The sequence below is a fragment of the Aulonocara stuartgranti genome (genome assembly GCF_965226115.1).
Source record: "Aulonocara stuartgranti genome assembly, chromosome: 19".
NCBI lineage: Eukaryota > Metazoa > Chordata > Actinopteri > Cichliformes > Cichlidae > Aulonocara > Aulonocara stuartgranti.
In genome coordinates this window covers 6,923,642-6,945,554 of record NC_138955.1, presented here as the reverse complement: position 1 = coordinate 6,945,554, position 21,913 = coordinate 6,923,642, and the positions used below count along the sequence as shown (strand labels likewise).

The following is a 21,913-nucleotide window of genomic DNA, read 5'->3' as shown; positions in this document are numbered from 1 at the left end:
CAGTCTGCTGGTACGGGACCGGATGCTGCAGAACCTCCTTCCTGATGGAAGTAGTCTGAACAGTTTATGGCTGGGGTGACTGGAGTCCTTGATGATCCTCCCCGCTTTCCTCAGGCAGCGCTTCCTGTAGATGTCTTGGAGGGAGGGAAGCTCACCTCCAATTATCCGTTCAGAGCACCGCACTACTCGCTGGAGAGCTTTGCAGTTGTAGGCGGTGCTGTTGCCATACCAGGTGGTGATGCATCCAGTGAGGATGCTCTCAATGGCACAGTGATAGAAGGTCCTGAGGATGCGGGGGCTCATGCCGAATCTTTTCAGTCTCCTGAGAAAGAAGAGGCCCTGCTGCGCCTTCTTCACTGTTTTGTTTGTGTGTACTGACCACGTAAGATCCTCAGCCAGATGTACACCAAGGAACCGGAAGCTGCTCACTCTCTCCACAGCAGCGCCGTTGATGGTGATGGGGGTGTGTACTTCTCTGCACCTCCGGAAGTCCACTATCAACTCCTTTGTCTTTGCGACGTTGAGGGTGAGATGGTTGTCTTGACACCAGTGGGTCAGGGCGCTGACCTCCTCCCTGTAAGCTGTCTCATCACTGTTGGTGATAAGACCCACCACTGTAGTGTCGTCCGCAAACTTCACAATGATGTTGGAGTTGTTAGTGGCCGTGCAGTCGTAGGTGTAGAGTGAGTACAGGAGAGGGCTCAGTACACACCCCTGTGGAGCACCAGTGTTCAGTGTGATGGGGGATGAGGTGATGCTGCCCAGTCTGACCACTTGGCGTCTGTCAGACAGGAAGCTAAGGATCCAGCTGCAGAGGGAGCTGCTCAGTCCTAGATCCTGCAGTTTCCTGTCCAGCTTCGAGGGAACGATGGTATTGAATGCTGAGCTGTAATCTACAAACAGCATTCTCACATACTAATTATGCATTTATTTAATTCCCTTTGGCACTCTGGGCCCTCCATAATGTGCAACCCTGTGACCTACTACATATTTATTATCAGTACGTGAAACGTGGAGAATTGTTTTGTGTTGAATTACTTGTGTTAAAGTCTTTACTCAAGAAAAAGTTATAATCCTTGTTAGGTAATACTTTAAAAAAAATTGGTTGCTTATATTTAATAATCTATATTACACCTATATAAAAAGTGAATACTCCCTTCTTCTTTTCAGGTTATTGTCGCTAGGGGTCGCCACAACTGGTCATCCTATTCTCCCTCTCACCCTATCCCTAATATCCTCCTTTGTTACACCAACTATCTGCATGTTGTCCTTCACTACATCCATGATTTGTCAATGTGGTCTTCCTCTTTTCCGCCTGCACGGCAGCTCCATGTTTAACATTCTTTGCCCAATATCTAAAATATACAATTGACTGAATTAATTGAAGGTTTTCAAAATAAAGTCATAGGACAACACGGGAAGGCCAAAGAAAATTTGTTCCTTGAGATCATAACACAGACGAAAGAAAATATTAAACAGATCTATAAAAGGACTGATTAACTCTTAGGAAAAGAGAACTCAAAAGTGTACCCATAAATGGGACAATACAAAATGTTATAAATGTAAAAAAGTATATATAACCTCATATTAATTTGTTTTTAGAGCTTAGTGCTAGTCCTCCAGAAATGCAGTCCCAGATTGGTTTTAACTAGCACAAATATTTTGACTTTTAACCACACAGATGATGTGAAAATGAATCAGATTCTCTCAACACTATCAAACTCAAAAGCGAGAAAAGTTGTGGTAATTCCATAAATAAGGTGACAGACAGGAAATCTGAATGCAATGAATCTTTCTTTCTTTCTCATTTCTGCATGTCATGCTGCTCACAGGTGAATAAGACTGACTTAAAGTTCATCAGATCACTTTATAAACACATTCTACTATTGAATTCAGATATGCATTTAGTACATCTGAATACAATATGAGATTTATCCAGCCTGTTCTGGGCAAATGAGTATAGCAACAAGGTCCGCCATGTAGGTGTGCCTAAGTAATGCATCATTTTTTGCGCAGTCAGCTCTCTCCTAATAAGCAATTAATGACTGGAATATATTTCCCCAAAATTTGAAAACTTGTATAGATTTCTATCTTTAGTCATGATATATATTAAAAAAATGATTTTGAGGACTTCGTCTTGTGAGCATTCATTTCATTATGACTGCTTAATTTTTTATGTAATTCTGTATATATGTGATTAAAATTGTGTGTGTGTGTGTGTGTGTGTGTGTGTGTGTGTGTATGTGTGTGTTGATAGATTTTAACTTATATACTTTAACTGCAGATACAAGTTAGCTAAACTTTCTTTCCTTTTGTGTGTAGATTTGTATCTAAAGTTCTGTAAAATAATAACTAAAGCTTTAAAATAAATGTTATGGAGTACAAGGTACAGCATGTGCATTCAAAATGGAGCAGAAAAAGAAAGTAGCCTAGCATATTTTTAACTATATGAAAAGTGTGTTTGAGTAAAGTACTCTTTCCATCCCATTGTTAGACAGTAATAGTGGCATGGTGGGAATGGGGCCTCTGGACATGTGCTCTATCGGCACTCCATGGGATCACATTTAAATCAAGTGTCATGAGTGGGCCCCACCCCGGCAGGACAATGTGAGAAGTATCGCCCCAAAGAGTTTTCAGAAACTGCTGGAAGAACAGGACAAAGAGCCGGAACAAGTCCCTTCTACAGAGACCCCACCCACAAACCCACAGGACAAAAAAAAAAAAAAAAAGATCACATCTCAATCTCCCTTTGCCTTTTCATCAAGAAGGCAGACCCACCAGCACATGATATTACACATTTGATAATAAAATAAAATGTCATGTACCAAATTGAGCTTTTTGAGTATGATTATATATGCAGAATAAGAAGTAGGACACAATCGTTCTGGTCATGTTTATTTAAATAAATACCAACATAAAGTAAAGCATGAGTTTCAAAGAGTAAACAGTTCAAACTGGAACAAGTTAAGAGAAAATATAATTAGGGGCTTAGCCTATACACCGCATCCCTGAGTAACAGCAACATTTGCAACTTCTATTACACACCCCACAGATTAAATAGCTTTTCAATGATTTATGGCTTTAATATTGTTACTGAGTTAAAGTGAGAATGCAGCTCAGTTTTTGATGACAAAAGCATGTTTTTAAGAGGTCTGCTGGCAATGACTATTTGTTGGCTAGACAAGTAAAGGATTAGTTTACAGATGTGCCGGTGGACAACTATATATACCAACATTTAAAAAAAATAAAATAAATTATGCTAGCTCACTAGTTGCATGGAATCAATACAGTAACATCAGCATCAAGTCCTTTGAAAGTTAAAAACAGACTTTGTCTGCACCTCCGGAGATAAATCTTCATACCCAGGATAAAATACGTAATTTGAGCATTTCACATGAGGACTAAACCGCACCTTGATCACCTCATCGAATGAAGGCCAAAAAGACGGAAAGGATAATTGAAAACGTTGATCGAGTCGATACATCCGCTGAAGTCCATGACAAGATGCTCATTCCTCATCGGGGAACTTGAATTTAGCATAGACGATGAGCATAACTACGGACATCACGACACACAGGGAACCAATCACGAGGTAGGCAATGCCGAGGAATTCATTGCTTCCACCCATCCAGGACACATTGCTGAACACAATCTTCTTCGCCCCATTAAAAGCCCGAACAGGATAGTCTGGGGCACAAGTGTTAAGGATATACACTGAGAATAGATACAAATGGATACCAGTTGTGGAAAACAATAACACTAAAGCAGAAAAGACATAAGTTATATCAAAAAGTACATTTTTCATTCCATAAAAATCTGTCTTGCTTGTATTGCAAACAAACAAATATATTTAAATGTTGTATTGAAAGTATTCAAACTTACAGCCCTGTTTTCTAAAGTGGGCGATATGGAGAACTTTACATAAGTCCTGCCTTGGCACAGGACAATCAAAAGCTATTTGCCTAGCTTGTTTACCTATGTCAGAAGATTTGCCTGTTTTTTTGGTCACCTTAAAGAACTCCTGAGTCATTGTGCTCAAGCCAGTGCTCTGGTGAACAGAGACACACCCAACCCGTTGAACAGGTTACGAATACACTGCTGTGGCTGTAACACGACACTGGAGCCTCGTAAATCTTTAAATCGTGGAATTTTTTATTTTTTAAACAGCAGGCTATTTTGTAAGTGTTAAATATCATTGGTTTCATATCATCATTTATACATGTGTATAAATACATATATTATAAATATGCATCATCCTTTAAATCATCGTATATTCTGTAATGAGTACAAGGATACTGTAGGTGATGTCAATCGTGTAGTTTCCAGCTGGGAGACCCTTTTGATAATCCCCGCTTGCATCGATTCGTCGATACAGCTTTCTGAAATTTGGCAGTGCTGCCCTCCTCATCCACACCAGGAAATCTTGATTCACAAACCCGTTGTTACTAGGGTCTGATGCGTCCAACTCATAAGCAGGCTTGGCCCAATTTATGGGTTTCACAGTACCTGCAAGTCAAAGTAGGCCAACATTTACCAAAGTATGTTAAGTTCCTGGAATGTGCACTTTATTACCCTCTATTAAACACAACTTAAGATAAAATTAAACTAAAGGTACTACCATTGAAGGCATTCTTCAGAGGTGTAACGCTTGGATTTCTGTATTTGATGTTGTAGTCTGTCCACCACGCTATTCCTTTTCCATCCAAGGTCACGTTATTTGTTGTCCCATTGACGGTCCGAGTCAGCGTGAAAGTGTCTTTAAAAGAAAAAAAAATTAACACTTCCTTTTATAGAAGATACTTTAATCTCCACAATTACTAGAGATCCCATACAAACCATTGAACATGCTGTTTGCTATTGATCCACATGGCACAATTGGTTTTTTGCTGCTGTCGTAGTCATAGGGGGAACAGGAACGACTGGGGCTCTTCAAGAGATACAGACATTTTTTTTAAATTCATGGTCTGTAAGATTTACATGAATTACAGAACTGTAAAAGTAAATTCAGCACAGCTTTAGAAACTGCATGTTTTTACACATCCAAGTCTGTGCATGTCTGTGAAATACTGTGTGTTCTTAACTCACTGTAAAGTAACTCAGGTCTCCATATAGCTGATTATCGTCTTTGGATGCCCCATATCTTCTGTAGTTTTGGAAGTAGTTTGACAATCCGTAATAAAAGAACACAGGGCCCTGGATTAAGGAAAACAAAACCCACATAAAAAAAAAGCAATAACCAAAAAACCCCACTGAATTGAGAGGCAGGAGTACAGTTATGCTGGCATAAATTATATAAAATAAGGATCCATCCCAACCTGAAACAGAGTAGTGAGGGTGAAGTTCAGTGAGCACTTGCAGTTTGCTATAACTGACTGGGAGCAGCTAGAACATGGTGATCCGTTGCTATCCCCAGTGTAGTCCAACTGTGTGGGAAAGAACATCAAAGTATGAATTCTTACTTCTCAAAAACACCTATTTTTATTCTTGTAATCAAGTCTGTAAGCAGACAGCATGGTCAGTAACTGTTTATAAGAATGATCCCATATATCAATTTTAATGTTTAAAGACTGTTTAATAACAGGGGCGGATCTAAAGAAATTTTCTTAGGGTGGCATGAGGGTGGCAGAGAAATCAAATGGGGTTGCAAAATCAAAGCCTTTTTTTTTTTTCAAACACATATGCAGGTGATGACATATGGTTAAAATGATTCAAATGCAGTAAATATACATGCTTTTCATATAAATATTGTCTATAACTTAATTATTTTCTGTAGCCCACATAATTAAACATGTTAGTTTCACATAGAATCCACATAAAACACGTGAATTTTGATTCTATGTACTCTATAGCCAGTTTAATAAATAAATATATAGCACAATATGTATAAAATTCAGAAAGCTACACAACATGGAGCGGTGTTGTTCAAAATGTGCTCTGGCACAATCATAGGCATGGCTTTCTGCTGAAAACAAGAAAAAAGCCGGTCCTGCTATGAGCTGAACCATTTGTTAATGGTGTAGGGCAGCGGTCCCCAACCCCCGGGCCTCGGACCGGTACCGGTCCGTGAGTCGTTCGGTACCGGGCCGCGAGAGTTGAGGCTCGGGTGTGAAATGTATGGTTTTCAGGGTTTTTAATCGGTTTTCAGCGTTATTTTGTTATCGTTTTTATCGTTAACTCGGTTTTCCTGGGTCTTTTCACGTGTGTTATGAATAAATCTTCTTTTTTTCGGTACCGGTACTAGTTTTATTTTGTTGTATTTTTCCGTGACACCTTAAAGGCCGGTCCGTGAAAATATTGTCGGGCATAAACCGGTCCGTGGCGCAAAAAAGGTTGGGGACCGCTGGTGTAGGGGGCTAACACTATTCAATAAATTCAAAGTTAATGGTATCTTATTTTAATAAACAACACTGTCATGTGCAAAACTAGGGTGACACTTGGGGTGGCAAGAGATCATTTTAGGGTGGCACATGCCACCATTCTAGATCCGCCCCTGTTTAATAATTATAATTATTTTAAAAAGTTGTCATTTGATTGTTCATCCTAGGCATATGCTTTCAGTGTGGAGGTCATACCTCTAACACCTGGATGCTCCTGGAAGTGACAAGGAGAGCGACTCCAATGCCGATGAAGGCCAGCCCAATGAGGACAAATCCTGGGATTACAATTCCAGCAGAAAGTATAGGCTGCCATGCCGGAAGCCTTTGCTGGGTGAAGGCGGTGTTGTCTGGCCGGTTGGCTGACTCTGACTCTTGTTTCACCATTTTCTCGCTTCTGTTGGATTGAATCATTATAGGTTTACAAGTATGATCCAGTTTATAGCATTGCAAATGTGTCTATCACATCCACGGCAATGTATGAACCCCCTACTAAAAGTATACTAGCTCATTTGTTCACCAAAGATTTATACGGTGTGTTGACAACTGACGTCACAAAACACTGTAGCACAGCTCGACATAAAACACAGCGAAAACCTTTGTAATACTGTACACACGAAATCTAAAACCCCGACCCCAACGGTATACAGATTGTTAAAAGTACACCACTGAGTTTTCGCTCACTTTTAAATGGGTTTGTTCAGATACATAGTTTACCCCAAACAAAATGCTTTATCATTATATTCACGCCTAACACTTGGGTTTATATGTTTAGCCACTTACGTGCAATCAGCTCTAAAACGAAGACACAAAAGCCTCAAAAGCAGAACATCGATATGCTTCCCTGAGTCGTGAGCCCGACGGAGCGGAACACCTTTACCTGCTTACCCCGCCTACTCTGCCACTGCTCTTTTCTTTTCTAGGGATGACGTCAGTTGTTTGCAGGGTCGGGGTTTTGCGGACAGAAAGTAGGACGGAAACGCGGAACTTGCAGGCTTGTTTTGGCCACTAAAAAATAAATAAAAAGCCGTGATACTGGGTTGAACTATGTCAACTAGGCCTATGCAAATTTGAAACTCCGAGGGTATCATATTTGAGATTTGTGTGAATAAACTCCACAAAAAATGCCGTAAGTAGCAAAAATTATGCAAATTAAAACCGAAATGGGCAAACTGATATGATTTACTTTTATTCAACAAATATTTTTTGAATCAGGCTTTACAAGGCTGACTTAATTAAAAAAAATGATAAACTGACTTGTAATTTTGACTCAGTATAACATATGCTGTAATTTAGTAATAAATGATTTTTTTTTCTTTAAAACGCTCTTTCCGTGCTGGATTCAGAAGCTGTTCCAGAGCACCAACATAGTGTTCATATCTAAAGGTAAACAATATTTCATCCATTGCAGTAGTTATGATCCATTTAACCACGAAAAGCGCCCTCGAGTAATGGCAGTAACAGTAGGAGCTATTCAAAGGCTCGGCATTGTTTTAGATTGGCAGTTATCTCAACCATTAACTACACAGGGCGGCAATTGCGTAACGTTTTCCATTCACCAATCACAGAGAAGTTCGTTGTGCAAGGTCTAATAGTGTGGAGTCTTTGTGTTGACATCTTCTGGGGGATTGAGAGGTATTATTAATATTTTCAGTATTTTATAATTTCCGGTTGCCTTAAAACAGTAGCAGTGTAGTGCAGAGTAGTGTGAGAACGTTTGCAAACGATTTCGCGAACAGTGTATCAATACGCATTAATTTCCAAACAAACCGGCGTACGTGCTCTTATGCTACCATTGGTGCTAGCCGGAGCTTATTGTTAGCATTGGCTAACCTAGCATGGTCGCCAATGAGAAATTAGAAAGGAATATATTAAATTCAGTTAAATCTATATGGCTGCAGTACATTGCGTGTTTAGCAGTAGCGTTAAATGGTTACGATATGAAATTCATATGGTGCATTTAAGGCTTTGAACAGAAGAAAACCTGCTGTTGGCAAATGATTGCTAAGCTAGTTTTGTCGTTAGCTTGCTAGCTGAAACAAGTCAGAGAAAGACGGTTCCTGACTAACGGGATTGGGCATATTTAATCAGAAAGTAGGATACAGACGGGCAAACGGCAAGCCATTTCCTGTTTTCTTCAGGAGATATCTCGACTTGATCGACAGACATTGTGAAAGACCTTCGTCCCACGCAGGGTCTCAGTATTTTACGAAGTAATTTAGCTAAGTTAAAATCAATTTAAAATTACACAAAAGGCCGATATCAAACAGTCCTGTTCGTAACCATATTTCTGGTTCTGTCTTTATTTCTTAGTGTTTGAATGGATATTACCAGGTGCACGGAGAAATGGGTAAAACAAGACAAGGTTACTGTACCTTGGTGCCCTCATTTCATAAAGTCATGACATCCATGCACACGCAACATTGTTTAAATCATCCAGTTATAGAAATAAAAAAAAAAACGAATTAATGTCTTTATTTTGGGATGATGTATTTTCAAACACCAGGCAGTATTTTGCAGTTCTTGCTTCAAATGGCAGGAGGATGTTCAAATGTTTATGATGAAAAATAATTGTTAACCAAACCTTCAATTACTGAGAATTACACTTACAAGGGCATTTGGACTGACGGTGCAAAGACTTGCAGGCCCTTGTGCATTGTTTCTTATCCCTATGGATTTTGTACTTTTTATATGTTGCTTTAAAGTAAATCTTTAATTTTCATATATTTTGCAGTAGTATAAGTGCAGTAATGTGTGCACACAGTTATTTACCCAGTGCTCAAAACCACATCATCATGTTCATCCAATATTTTCTTTTATTATTATTATTGGTTACACTGTTGCTAACATCTAAATTTCAACCATTTCACTTTTTGTTGTTGTAAGCATCATCATTAAGGAGTACATCTCATTCCTGTTCCCTTTTTTGTTTAGGAGAGGCCTCCAACATCCTCCATAATGCTGTCTAGCAAGAAATCAGATGCGGGTTCCTCCTCCTCTTCTTCGTCTTCTGCAGCGGGAGGTGATAGGGTCCCGGGTTCTGACATCCAGACGGGATCTGCAGCCTCAGTGGCTGGAGCTATGGATTCAAAGAAAAAGGACAGGTCTTCCCCTAGTGGGGAACATGGAGGAGCCTCTTTGTCACACCAGTCAGGCCCCGGAGGGGCAGATCAGGACTCTGCTGAAGTCCGTAGGACGAGTCGACGCAAGCGAGCAAAAGTAAATATTTTAGGTTTATAGATGCTCACGAGGGAAGGAAAGGAAATAAGTTTATTGTGGCATCATGAGAATTGATTATATTCTGTGCTTCAGGAGCGTTCATTATCCGAGGAGTGTTCATTATCCCAAGACACAGGTATTTTTCTGCGTCTGCACCTCCGTGAAAAGTTAGAAGTGGCAGTTGTTTCCCAGTGTTTACAGTGTGATATTTCTGGCAGTTGTTGGTTATGCCTGAGAAATGTTTCAGCACTTCTAAGAGAAGTGGGAGTAAATGAACGATTTACACAAACGCCGGTTTTAATGATGCTTTTATTGTGCCTACTGTTGCAGGTGGAGTACCGCGAGATGGACGAAAGCCTGGCTAATCTTTCGGAGGATGAATACTACTCAGAGGAGGAGAGGAATGCCAAAGCAGAGAAAGAAAGGAAGCAGGTCATCCCTCCTCCACCCCCACCTGTGGAGGAAGAGAATGACAGTGAACCAGATGAACCGTCTGGTGTGTGAAACACTTGCATGTTAGAGCAGTAAAAGAAGACATGTTCTGCTAATTGGTTGCAATTCTTAACTGAGTGGCGTGTTAAACTGATCTTAGACTTCATTTCAACAGAAAAGAAATATGCGTGTTTATTTTTAGGTTTGGAAGGTGCTGCTTTCCAGAGCCGTCTTCCTCATGACCGTATGACATCCCAGGAAGCAGCCTGCTTCCCTGACATCATCAGTGGTCCCCAACAGACTCAGAAGGTCTTTCTGTACATTCGCAACCGCACGGTATGTATTCATATAAATGGATTAATTTGAGTTTCTAGATAAAGGGCAGTACTGTAATTCATGTTATTCTCATCCAGCTCCAACTGTGGCTAGACAACCCTAAAATACAGCTGACCTTTGAGGCCACAGCGCAGCAGCTTGAAGCTCCATATAACAGTGAGGAATTAAATAAAACACTTTTTCCCCATTATTTTTATTTTTGTCCTCATACAGAAAGAGAAATTTGATGTCCATTTGTTCTCTTTGTAGGTGATGCTGTGTTGGTCCACAGGATACACAGTTACTTGGAAAGGCATGGTCTCATTAACTTTGGTATTTACAAGAGGGTCAAGCCTTTACCCAGTAAGTTCATCCAGTTATTCTACTGCTGAAATAGCACTAGCAATTAACCTAATTTTGGTACATTTTATGTTTTCTACATGACTTTGAGTTGAAAAATAAAATACTGCCTTGTCCTGCAGCAAAGAAGACTGGGAAGGTTATAGTCATTGGTGGAGGTGTGTCTGGCCTGGCCGCAGCCCGGCAGCTGCAGAGCTTTGGGATGGATGTTACTGTGCTGGAAGCCAGGGTACATTACTAACAGTATTTCTGTTAATCAGATGTTGGTATAAGTCATTTGAGATTTTAAAATGCTCACTATAACAAGCCTCTAAATTCTATTCATGTATACTTTTAAATTTCTTTTTGAAATGTTAATCTTTTCATGCAGGACCGTGTTGGAGGCAGAGTGGCCACATTCAGGAAGGGCAACTATGTTGCAGATCTTGGAGCCATGGTAGTGACAGGGCTGGGTAAGAATCAGATTCTTTTTGTTGAGATGCTGAAGTTAATCATTTTTTGCATTTAGTAAGTGTTTAGCATCTGTGTGCTGTAGAGGTGTATATATTTTAGTATACAATTCCTAATACTCCAAAACTCAGAAGCGTTCATGTGTTCAAGATGCAAATAATTTTTAGTGTCACATGATCTGAGATCACAGTGTTAAGAGAGCTATTTTTTAATTATAGTTTTTTTATATTGGTTTAGTTTTACTTTGATTAACCTGTAGAGGGTGATAACAGCCTGTGTAATGTCATTGTATTTTGGGTCTGTGTGTGCACTTGTTCAGGAGGAAATCCTATGGCAGTTGTCAGTAAGCAGGTTAACATGGAGCTAGCCAAGATCAAACAGAAGTGTCCACTATATGAAGCCAATGGACAGGCTGTAAGTACAATGAATGATCTTAATAATACTGAGGTGCCTCTTGTCTATTATCCTGTTGCAGCAAAACTCAGTGGGGCTCCTAAGATATTTGTAAATATATATTTGATTTAATTTTAATAACAAACTTTTTGTGTGTGTTTGTTTGTTTTGTTTTTTTTGTTTTTTTTTTGTAAAAATCCAAATTTTGTTACAAAACCACGATGTAGCAATAGGCTAACAGCAATAGAGGCATGCATGCTGATGTGTGAAATATGTCTGCTTGCTTCAACCATGCTGCTGTTCATACTGACACACCCATTAAACATTCCCAGTGATGGTAACAGAACTATGTGAACCATTTGATTTAATAACACAGATAACCTCCATGTACAACTTATGTTTGCCATAGCTCCAGACCAGACCCACACAATGTTCAGTAGACATGTTAAAGTCTGTGTTTTCTGTTTCAGCTCAGTGGTCATGTGAAGATGTTTTCAATGAATGCCTTTCTTGGGGTCATTTCACATGATTTCTGTTGGGTTACCTAACTCTAGGAGATGATTTTGTAATCGTTTGCAGCTTTAATCATTTAGTAATTGATGTGGAAATGTGGTTAAAGTTGGCAAATGTCTCGTGAAAACAAACACGTGGGAAGCCATAATTTTTTATCAGTTACTAACAAAAGGGTTCAAATCACAAAGTAGCTTCACCGTGCATCACAGGGTCAATTTATTATGTTTTTTTTCTCACCTGGCTGTTCCCCATCATCCCCCACAGTTTGATAACCACTGCTCAAAACCCACCTCCATGCTGGTTTATTTATTTGATTTCTGTTCCTGATTGTGGGTCTGGTGGTTCACTCTGAATGTTTGAATGAGTCTTTTTATTATGTCCAACAACAAGTCAGTGGTTTCTGAGTTTGTTGAAATTGATTGTGTGTTTGCACTTGTAACTTAAACGAGGGTATGGCCATGCTTTTAGACACATTCATGCATAAATGTCGGAAGCGCCACAGAGTCTGCTTTTAACATGTACAGATGTGTAAACCAGAACATTCTGTTAGGATTTTCTTTTCTTTTCTTTCTTTTGATGCTTGCAGAAAAGGTGAACTCTTGGCATTAAAGTGCTGTGTTTGCATTCCTAGCTGGTACTTGTCCCTTTTATGGCTTTCAAAGATTCACCGAAACATGGTGGTAGAGTTTTTAACTACATACTGTTGCGTCTGATCAACAACAGCTCTAGTTCCTCTAGGAACTGAACAGCCTAGAAACGGATCTAGCCTAATGTCATTAAATTGTTTTTTCCCCCTTTAGTTTGTGTTCTGCCCATTAAACTGCAGCAACATTAGTAGGATGTTTAGGATCCTTTTCAAGGCTCTATTTTGAAATCTTTTGAAGCAGTCACATCACATGTAACTAATTCCCCCCCTGCAGGAAAAGGCAAATTAAGTGTACATGATTTACTTTTGTGCAAAACCGTTTGACTTTGAAAATGTTTACTTAATATGTTGTCTCTCTCTTCCCCTCTCTCCTGCCATGTTCATCTTTTTGGTGAACTACTAAAGGGTGAACGGTGCACAAGTGTATGTATCTGTTTATTTGCATACTATTTCTCTTACTTCCTTTTTAACCAATTTTAGAACTAAATATTGCTGCTCATCCATTTGAGCTTCACATCATGTAACTTTTTTTTTAAATCCCTGTAGTAGTTAAAGAGAACAGCAAATAAGCAAAGTGTCATTAACTTTTGTGTTTGGATAAAAAATGACAAAACACTATATTTAACATTTTTAGCCTTTATTTTTTTAAAGTAGTGAGTTGATAAGAAATCAGTTTAAATGTTTCTGGTTTCAATTTGTGAAAAAGTAACTTTGGTTAGCAAAAAACGCATTACAAACACGATATTTTAGCTCATTTTAATAACAATGCTATGCAGAAAATCTAGTTATATCATTGGCTATATTTCTACTAAATTGCAGTAGACGAGGCTGGCTGTGAAAAATATTCAATGCATTAATCAAATCAAATAAAGAAAGCTCCATTCTTTGATAAATGTACAGCATCCTCATGTGTTTCACCCCAATCATAATGTGTAATGTGTTCTACTAATGCTTAGCCATAGATCGAACTCTTTTCTTGCATTGTCTGTGTTCTGTGATTTTGAAACATGTCATAAATCTCTTTCTGCATGTTTATCAAGGCATCAAATACTGTAATATTTCTAAGTATTTTTTAAGGAGACATGAATAACTTTTATTAGTGAATCAAAGTTTTTTTGTCAGTATTGATTCCATTATTCCTAAACATCAAAAGAGTTAAGTGTAGTTTTGTTTATTTGACTAGTGCCATGTCTCGTGTGCCTGTACTTTTATTATGCTGTCTTTTAAATGCCACCAATGAGAAATTCTCCTCATGCGATTGCTTGGGTGTCCAGGTACCAAAAGAAAAAGATGAGATGGTGGAGCAAGAGTTCAACCGACTGCTGGAGGCCACCTCTTACCTCAGCCACCAGCTGGACTTTAACTTCCTCAATAACAAACCAGTGTCTCTGGGTCAGGCTTTGGAGGTGGTCATACAGTGAGTAACAGAATCTGGTATCAGTATCAAAGATGCTTATAGGTACTTGAATACACCTCTAATGTGTCTGTATGTGTGTAGGCTGCAGGAGAAGCATGTAAAAGATGAGCAGATAGAACACTGGAAGAAGATTGTGAAGACTCAGGAAGAGCTCAGGGATCTTCTTAATAAGGTGAGCATAAATTACTTTATCAATTTCCTTAGCTGCCACTTTCTTCCCCTCGCTCTGCTTACCTACCTCAACTCTTTTCTCCACCTTTCAGATGGTATCCACTAAGGAACGTGTTAAGGAGCTCCATCAGCAGTATAAAGAAGCAAGTGAAGTAAAACCCCCCAGAGATATCACAGCTGAATTCCTGGTGAAGAGCAAGCACAGAGACCTCACCGCACTCTGCAAAGTAAGTTCGATGTTTGTTTGTTTTTTGAGAAATGGAAAATAGACACTGGACAGATCGCCAGTCTAACACTATTTCAGATCAAAAGCAAATGTATTTCACATGGGATAAGGGGAAGAGGATGGATGGTTGGATATGATCCAAAAATCACTAATCCGTGTCATAGAAGAGCATTATAGCTACAACTCCTTACACTATCCTACACTTTTGTTAGTGTCACATAGTGTCTGTGTTTTGTTTTTATTTTCTGTAGGTTGAGCTACTATGAGGCAGTATTAGACATTCTAGGTTTATTATAAGGTTCATTCATTGGTCGGGAAGTTGACCCACCACAGTGTGTAGGAAAGAACTTTCAATATTTAACAAGTGATTTTAAGAGTATTATAGTGCTAAAGAAGTACTATCATCTGAAGGGGATATTTTATGGACCACTAGTTCAGGGTGGATGCCTCGCAGAATTTTAATGCTGTGCTGTCTAAGTAAACCAGACAGGCTGTGTTTAAGTGGTTTAATGCCTCAGTTGGACGTAATATTAGAGTGAGTGCCGCTGTTTTATTTTTGGTGAGGATAAATCACCTCCACTACTGCTGTGTGTGTATTTAAAGGGGAAGATTTAGTTTAAACACAGCTGGTATCTGAACTGGATTTGTCTGCGACCCATCCGCTCTCTGAGAGACCACTTCAAGGGTTTGAATCACTGTCTTACAGTCTTTCTGTCTGCACATGTGTATACATACACTTTTAGCAAGACAGACTTGGCTTTTAAGAGAGTGTGTGTGTGTTTATGCACATTATATTCTTTTATGACTGCACTGTAGAACAAGATTTTAAAGCCAGTGAAATTCTTTTTGTTGAGAGATTCTGTGGTAGTCTTGCCACTTTTTGTGTTTCCTCAGGTCAGCTAGTTTAGAGGCGAGGGATCCTTAAGACTTAATGTAGCTTTGCCTGGAGCTTCGACTGCTACGTGGTAATACCAGACTTTGCACTATCCTAGTTTTTTCTCTTGTGGTGAACTGAACAGGTTAAGTCAGCTCTTTCTGTCAAAGCTGCGTGTCCTTTCTGCATGACCTGAAACCCTCAGGGTGTGTACCGTGTACACACATGTACATGCATGTGAAACTCAATCTCCAAAAGTCTGTTGTTTGACAGAAGTACTGGTGTATTGCTAATTTTGGGTCCTGAAGTGCATACTAAATGCAAGCTGAAGTAAAAAATTATTAAGATAGTGATCGAGGCCAGACTATAAAAACACTTTTAAAAATCATGTATTTGCGATAATATTCCCAGTATCTGGAAGCATAAGAAGTTTCCTACACTGTGATTGTGATCCCTTGTGACACTGAATGAAATCTACATTACATGACTGTGCTGTTTGTTTGTAGGAGTATGATGAGTTGGTGGAGATGCAGGTCAAACTTGAAGAGAAACTCCAAGAGCTGGAAGCAAATCCACCCAGGTAAGACCCCACCCTCCATCCCAAAGAACCCCAACAGGATTTGGATTTTTTTTGGGGGGGGGGGGGGTTATAAAAAAACGATTCTAAACACCGAGATGTTGTTTTTACATTTGAGTTCTGAGCTAGAACAAATACCCAGAGTTGGCTGTACTTTGTACCACTTTGGTGTTTAGTGGCAAAGTAAATCCTGTTTCCAGGTTTACAGTGGTGATTTATTATTAAGCAATTGTTTTTTGGTCCTTTAATGAAAGTCACAGTTGGGTTTGCAACACTAACCTGCGATGTCATTACTGATGTAAATCTTCAGCGGCTTTCACAAGTAAAAATACTGGACTGATTATGTTGAAGCATCATTTGCTAAATATGGATTGAGTGAAATTTGTTGGTTAAATAAACAACACTGTGTGTTTAAAGAAATATTTTAAAAATACAAACCCAGTCACGAAAAATTAAGGGACGCTTTCCAAGACCTAAATAAAAAGTGATTACACTGATTTGCATTTTATGAAGCAGTATTTATAAGAGAAAGGGCAACAAAAGGCGGGAAAAGTAAGTGTTACTAAAAAGAAAATGAATTTGGTTACCTGGCGACGCGTCAGTAACCTGGGTATAAAAAGAGCTTTTTAAAGAGGCAGAGTTAGAAAAGTAAAAATGAGCACCACAAGGTTCAGCAGTTTCCAAAACGTCTCTGCACGCATGAGACAAGACCAAAAATCAACGGACACGGTGGTAGAAAGGGCTCTATCTGTTATCAGTTTATCAGATAACGGGTTTGTGTTTTTAGTTATATTTTTGTGTTTAGTTGTATTTTACACAGCATCCCAACTCTTTCAGAATTTCATTTGAAAGAGCAGCCTGAGTTGAGTTAGCGTGAGCTGTCAGTGTACCTCACTTCTCATTGCCTTCCCCTTCTTTCCCACAGTGATGTTTACCTGTCATCCAGGGATCGGCAGATCCTAGACTGGCACTTTGCCAACTTGGAGTTTGCCAACGCTACACCCCTCTCCACCCTTTCTCTCAAACACTGGGATCAGGTATGTACACGAACACATTTTGAAAAGACTTAACTGTGCAATGCAAGACTGCGGTTGGTTTTAATGAAGACAGTCGAGGTTCTTGGCTTTTTCATATGCTCAATAAGCTATTGTTGCTTTGAAATACTTTTGGGGAAGTTTATTATTGTGCTGACATAAAATGTTAAATTAATGTTTCCACAGGATGATGATTTTGAGTTCACTGGCAGCCACTTAACAGTAAGAAATGGTTACTCGTGTGTTCCTGTGGCCTTGGCTGAGGGCCTGGACATCAAACTAAACACAGCGGTGCGGCAGGTCCGATATACAGCATCTGGTATGTGTCTTATGTCATTTGGCAAAAGTGGAACTGAAGGAACTCAGTATTGCAGTTCATATAAATGCAGAATGTTTAAGGAGCACTCTTGTTGATTCTGCAGGCTGTGAGGTTATAGCTGTGAACACTCGCTCCACGACTCAGACATTCATCTACAAGTGTGACGCTGTGCTGTGCACGCTACCCCTCGGGGTGCTGAAGCAGCAGCCCCCTGCAGTCCAATTTGTTCCCCCGCTGCCAGAGTGGAAGACATCAGCTATACAGAGGATGGGTTTCGGCAACCTCAACAAGGTTGGATTTAAATATATGGATAAGCATTTGTTAAAGTGAAAAGGATAAACTCTGCATTGTTTAGGTTCTACTCATAAAAACGGAGTCGCATTTTTATGCTGGAGTCCAAAGATTTTAATTTTAAACTCATTCACAGTGGGGTAACACATGTGATGTGCCCAACTTTTGCTTGACTCCTAACACATGTTGTCATGTTCAGCTTCAGCGCTCAAGCTATTTTAAATCATGTAGCGTGTTTTCAGCAGGACTGAGGAGCTGGTTTCTCAGGGAGATGACCCTCTGTTTTTGCTGCAGCATAATTATGCTGAAAACCTGACCTTCAGCTGCTGGAGGGATATTGCATTTAAAGCAAAATCATTATTCAGGATTTATTGATTGTAGTCCCGAGGGGTTTGTTATTCTGCGCTCAAATTGCTAAGCTTGCACTTCTGCTGTAGTGAGCTGATTTCTTTTGTGTTTTTTATTTATTTATTTATTTAATTTCATAAATCAGTCTAGGATTCCAATTTTCTCTATATATGTCTATGCTATTGTTGTTCTATTCCTCGTGTTAGTTTGGAAGATGATGAGTGGTGACTAGAGGAGAGCCATGTATGTGTAGGTGGAACAAAGCTGGATGGCGTGCACACCAAAGATGCTTTTTGCCCCGTGTTAGTAATCCGATCAGAGTGCTCATTCTGCGTCACTCCTGACCCCCACCAGCTCCTCTACTCCCTCTGTTGTCGTGCATCATCCGCAGCAGAGTACTTTATTTTCTAATTCTGCTGCATCACAGAGGAGAGTACTGCATTATTATGCAATCTGAGCTGCTACTAGCGCAGTTACTCCAGCAGGAGGAGCTCTACCATTCACATGGCCCAACCTATTCTGAGCTGTCAATGTGCTGAGCATTAGATGTACTTCACAAATTATTGCGTTTTGTCTTAAATAAGCTGCCTGATTGTTAGGTGACTGTTCTTAATTTATCACCCTCCCTGTTTCTGAAGGTGGTGCTGTGTTTTGACCGCGTGTTCTGGGATCCGAGCGTTAACCTGTTCGGTCACGTCGGCTCCACCACTGCAAGTCGGGGCGAACTATTCCTTTTCTGGAACCTCTACAAAGGTGGTGTACACATCACATATTTCTAGCCGTTGATGCTATTACTGCTTCAGTACTTTCTTAAGGGCTTTTACGTTTACTTAAGAGCTGTTCATATGAGTAATTTGTTTCTTTAAAAACAAACCAAAAAACCCCAACCATATTTTGGTCTAAATAACAAATTGTGACTCTTTCTTTTAGCCCCGATCCTGCTCGCTCTGATGGCTGGCGAGGCTGCTGGCATTATGGAGAACATCAGTGATGACGTTATAGTCGGACGTTGCCTGGCCATCCTTAAAGGAATATTTGGAAGTAGCGCTGTGCCACAGGTAGAGCCTTTTGTGTGTCGTCTTTTGTTCTGTCCCCTAGTTTTGATCAGACACATCTTAATATTATGTTTGAAGCCTCCAGTGAAGTAGTGGTTGGGGCTTTTTTCAAGCTCAAACATTTGGGTTTTCTCAGTTTTCCAATACTTTAAGTGGAATGTCAAATTCATTCCTGAATTGACCCCCATAACCAGCAAAACTTAACAGAGCGAGCATATGTGAAAGCGCCCGCAATGGGGGGGAGTCGCATCCAAACCACCTTTCATTATAAATCATTTGCTTATGGTTTCAAATGGGATAAAATCACATGCATGCATGCCAGCGTTGGAGCTGTGCACCATCCAGCTGTTTACAGGTCCCTCTAATATCATCATGGAAAATTCTTACAAAGCGTGTGCTGTTTTTGTTGTGTGTTGTCATGGCAGCCGAAGGAAACTGTGGTCACCCGCTGGCGTGCCGACCCCTGGGCGAGAGGATCCTACTCATATGTAGCAGCAGGTTCTTCAGGCAATGACTATGACCTGATGGCGCAGCCCATCACGCCTGGCCCAGCGATACCAGGAGCCTCCCAGGTAAGTGCTCAGCAGACGGCTGCTTATTATTCAGGAGTGTGTGTGTGTGTGTGTGAGTGAGAGCGAGAAAGTAATGAGGAAAAGTTGCCCACAATATTCAACCAAACCAAAGCAGAGCGGTTTATTCCCAGCACAGATGTTTTTGGGCTGTTTTGATGTTGGTGTGCTGATTTGATGTGAACAAGTCGCATGTATGTGTTGACTGATGAGCCACAACAATTTACTACCACCCCCACCCTCCCAATCCCGTCTACTTTTAACCAACTCTAACGGCGGAACATTTTAAAGCTTATCTCAAAGCGTTTTTTTTTTTTCTTTTGCAGCCTGTCCCTCGTCTCTTCTTCGCTGGTGAGCACACCATCAGAAACTATCCTGCTACAGTTCACGGGGCACTCCTCAGTGGTCTTCGAGAGGCCGGCCGCATCGCAGATCAGTTCCTCGGTGCCATGTACACACTTCCCAGACAAGCCACTCCCACTGGCACCAGCAACCCTCAGCAAACTCCGCCCACCACCACCGTTTGAAAAGCTTCTCTTGAGTTCCTCCCTACTCAGGACTGGATCTACTAAGACAATTTGTGATTAAAATGTAAAAACAAAACAAGGTTTAACCCATAAACTGGTGACATTTCTGGATTGGTCTTTTTACACACAAACTCTGGACAGCATCTAGTCACACACAGCAGGGACGGATGCATTCTCACTACAGGAAATGTTGGTTTTGATGAGGGGTGGTGTCTGGGTATAGCATCCAGCAGGCAGGACAGGTGACACCCATCTGCTGTGAATTCTCCCTTCACACTCTAGATAAATCTCTTGGTCAAAGCTCTGTAAGGTCTAAAGTCCCTTTTAGACATGGATAGATAAATAACGATGGCATTCAAACTTAGGGCGCAAACCTTAATGTTCCTCACAGCTTCATTCAAAACCTACCAGAGTGATGGTGATTTGTGTCTGTGCCTGTCCACACAGACAGAAATTTCTCTTCTGTATTTGGAAATTGTGAAATTCATTCAATTGCATTAGAAACGGTGTTAGGTACAGGGTCATTATGTACATGCTATTTCTTTGTGGGATAGTCTCCACTGAGCTGATAAAATCACAAAGATGCAGGAGACACTTCCCCAGTAAGGATCTATCATAATAATCTTTCAGACCTAGTGAGATAGACGACTATGACAGAGTTTTACACAGAAAAGTGACCAGACATGTGCGGATGCCGTCAGATTGATAGAAAGTAGTGGATAAAATAAAAGGGGGCTCATGAAATTTTTTTTTTAAATCCCCCAATAAGTTTTGCTATTAGAATAAAATAATGAGACTTCTAGAGTTTTCTGGACATGCGTTTAATTAAGATTCTTTTGCCTTAGACCATTTCTTCAGACATAGTTTGGCTCTTAAGAGGTTCCAGAAAAATGTGAAAATATGCAGATAGTACAACTACAAACTACTACCAGAATAGGATATGACCTACTACATAGACTGGGTTGCTAGGGAACCGTGAGGGGAAAAATCTTTTTTGTTGTTGTTGTTTTAGATTTGCCGGCATGGAATTACTTTCGGTACTTGGAGTGATTCGATGTGGAGCTATCAGAGCCGAATGTCTTATTTATGTGTTCTTTTGTTCCTCCAGAAGACTTTTGTTTTTGTCTTGTTGTCTTAAAGCTTAACATGTTACTATATACTGTAACTGTGTGCCTGTTAAATTTCATTTGTTTAGGCTGGAAAGTGTATTGAAAAAGACTTGTATTACAAGTTAAAGAGAACTATTCAAAGAATTAACTTTTTTGTTTATTGTGATCAACACTTTTTTTGTATTGTCAGTTTCTTTTATTAAAAGAAGAAAAGACATATATTAAAGACTCTTTTTTTGGGGGGGGGAATCTTAGATTTAAATGTGTAGATTGTCAGATTTCAGGATTCATCCCCCCCTTTTCTTGAGCTTCTACTACCTGCAACTGTGTCGTGATTGCGCTTTTACATTCATTTGCATGTAACATGGCTGCATCTGCTTTGACCCTTCGGTGACCCTCCTTCATTGCAGGTCTGGCCGCCTCCCAGGGTCTGTGGTACTGTTTGTGTTTTTGAGAGAGAGATGAGGGTCCCTGGCAGCAGCTCCACATAGTGGGGGATCTGATGAATGAAGGGGGAGATTAAAATGGTCAGCCTTGAGCTATGAGGTTTTTTTCTGAAGTTTCAGGGCTCGGTGCCCCTCTGTTTCCATGCACTCTTGAGCGTCATGGGCCTTTTTTTCCCCTCCTCAGAGCTGTGGTTATTATTATCGTGACCAAAGGAGATGTTTGATGTAACAACAGTAATTTGAGCTGG

General features: G+C 40.1%; 2 protein-coding genes across 10 annotated transcripts; one reads left to right on the top strand and one right to left on the bottom strand.

Moving 5' to 3' along the window:
• Nucleotides 1-2,882: 2,882 nt before the first annotated feature.
• Nucleotides 2,883-7,278, bottom strand: tmem30b (transmembrane protein 30B). The gene is made up of 8 exons (XM_082516110.1): nt 7,158-7,278; nt 6,573-6,771; nt 5,316-5,423; nt 5,086-5,193; nt 4,837-4,927; nt 4,619-4,756; nt 4,297-4,506; nt 2,883-3,687 (listed from the first exon to the last, which is right to left on the bottom strand). Exons 2-8 carry the CDS (start codon nt 6,759-6,761, stop codon nt 3,509-3,511), a joined length of 1,023 nt encoding a protein of 340 aa, XP_082372236.1. The 5' UTR covers nt 6,762-6,771; nt 7,158-7,278; the 3' UTR covers nt 2,883-3,508.
• Nucleotides 7,279-7,386: 108 nt separating this feature from the next.
• Nucleotides 7,387-21,438, top strand: kdm1a (lysine (K)-specific demethylase 1a). 9 transcript variants are annotated; one of them, XM_082516107.1, is made up of 22 exons: nt 7,387-7,503; nt 7,721-7,760; nt 9,309-9,593; nt 9,921-10,089; nt 10,228-10,361; nt 10,439-10,517; nt 10,611-10,703; nt 10,823-10,929; nt 11,071-11,152; nt 11,470-11,564; nt 13,108-13,125; nt 13,977-14,119; nt 14,201-14,291; nt 14,383-14,517; nt 15,897-15,970; nt 16,893-17,004; nt 17,188-17,320; nt 17,424-17,611; nt 18,598-18,712; nt 18,890-19,017; nt 19,440-19,586; nt 19,910-21,438. In XM_082516107.1, the coding sequence occupies exons 3-22, from the start codon at nt 9,333-9,335 to the stop codon at nt 20,108-20,110; spliced, it is 2,505 nt and encodes an 834-aa protein (XP_082372233.1). In that variant the 5' UTR covers nt 7,387-7,503; nt 7,721-7,760; nt 9,309-9,332; the 3' UTR covers nt 20,111-21,438. The 9 variants fall into 9 exon arrangements, with proteins under 9 accessions (XP_082372233.1, XP_082372234.1, XP_082372227.1 ...); XM_082516101.1 differs by lacking the exons at nt 7,387-7,503; nt 7,721-7,760 and adding exons at nt 7,880-8,009; nt 8,688-8,739; XM_082516104.1 differs by lacking the exons at nt 7,387-7,503; nt 7,721-7,760 and adding exons at nt 7,881-8,009; nt 8,688-8,724.
• Nucleotides 21,439-21,913: the final 475 nt, after the last annotated feature.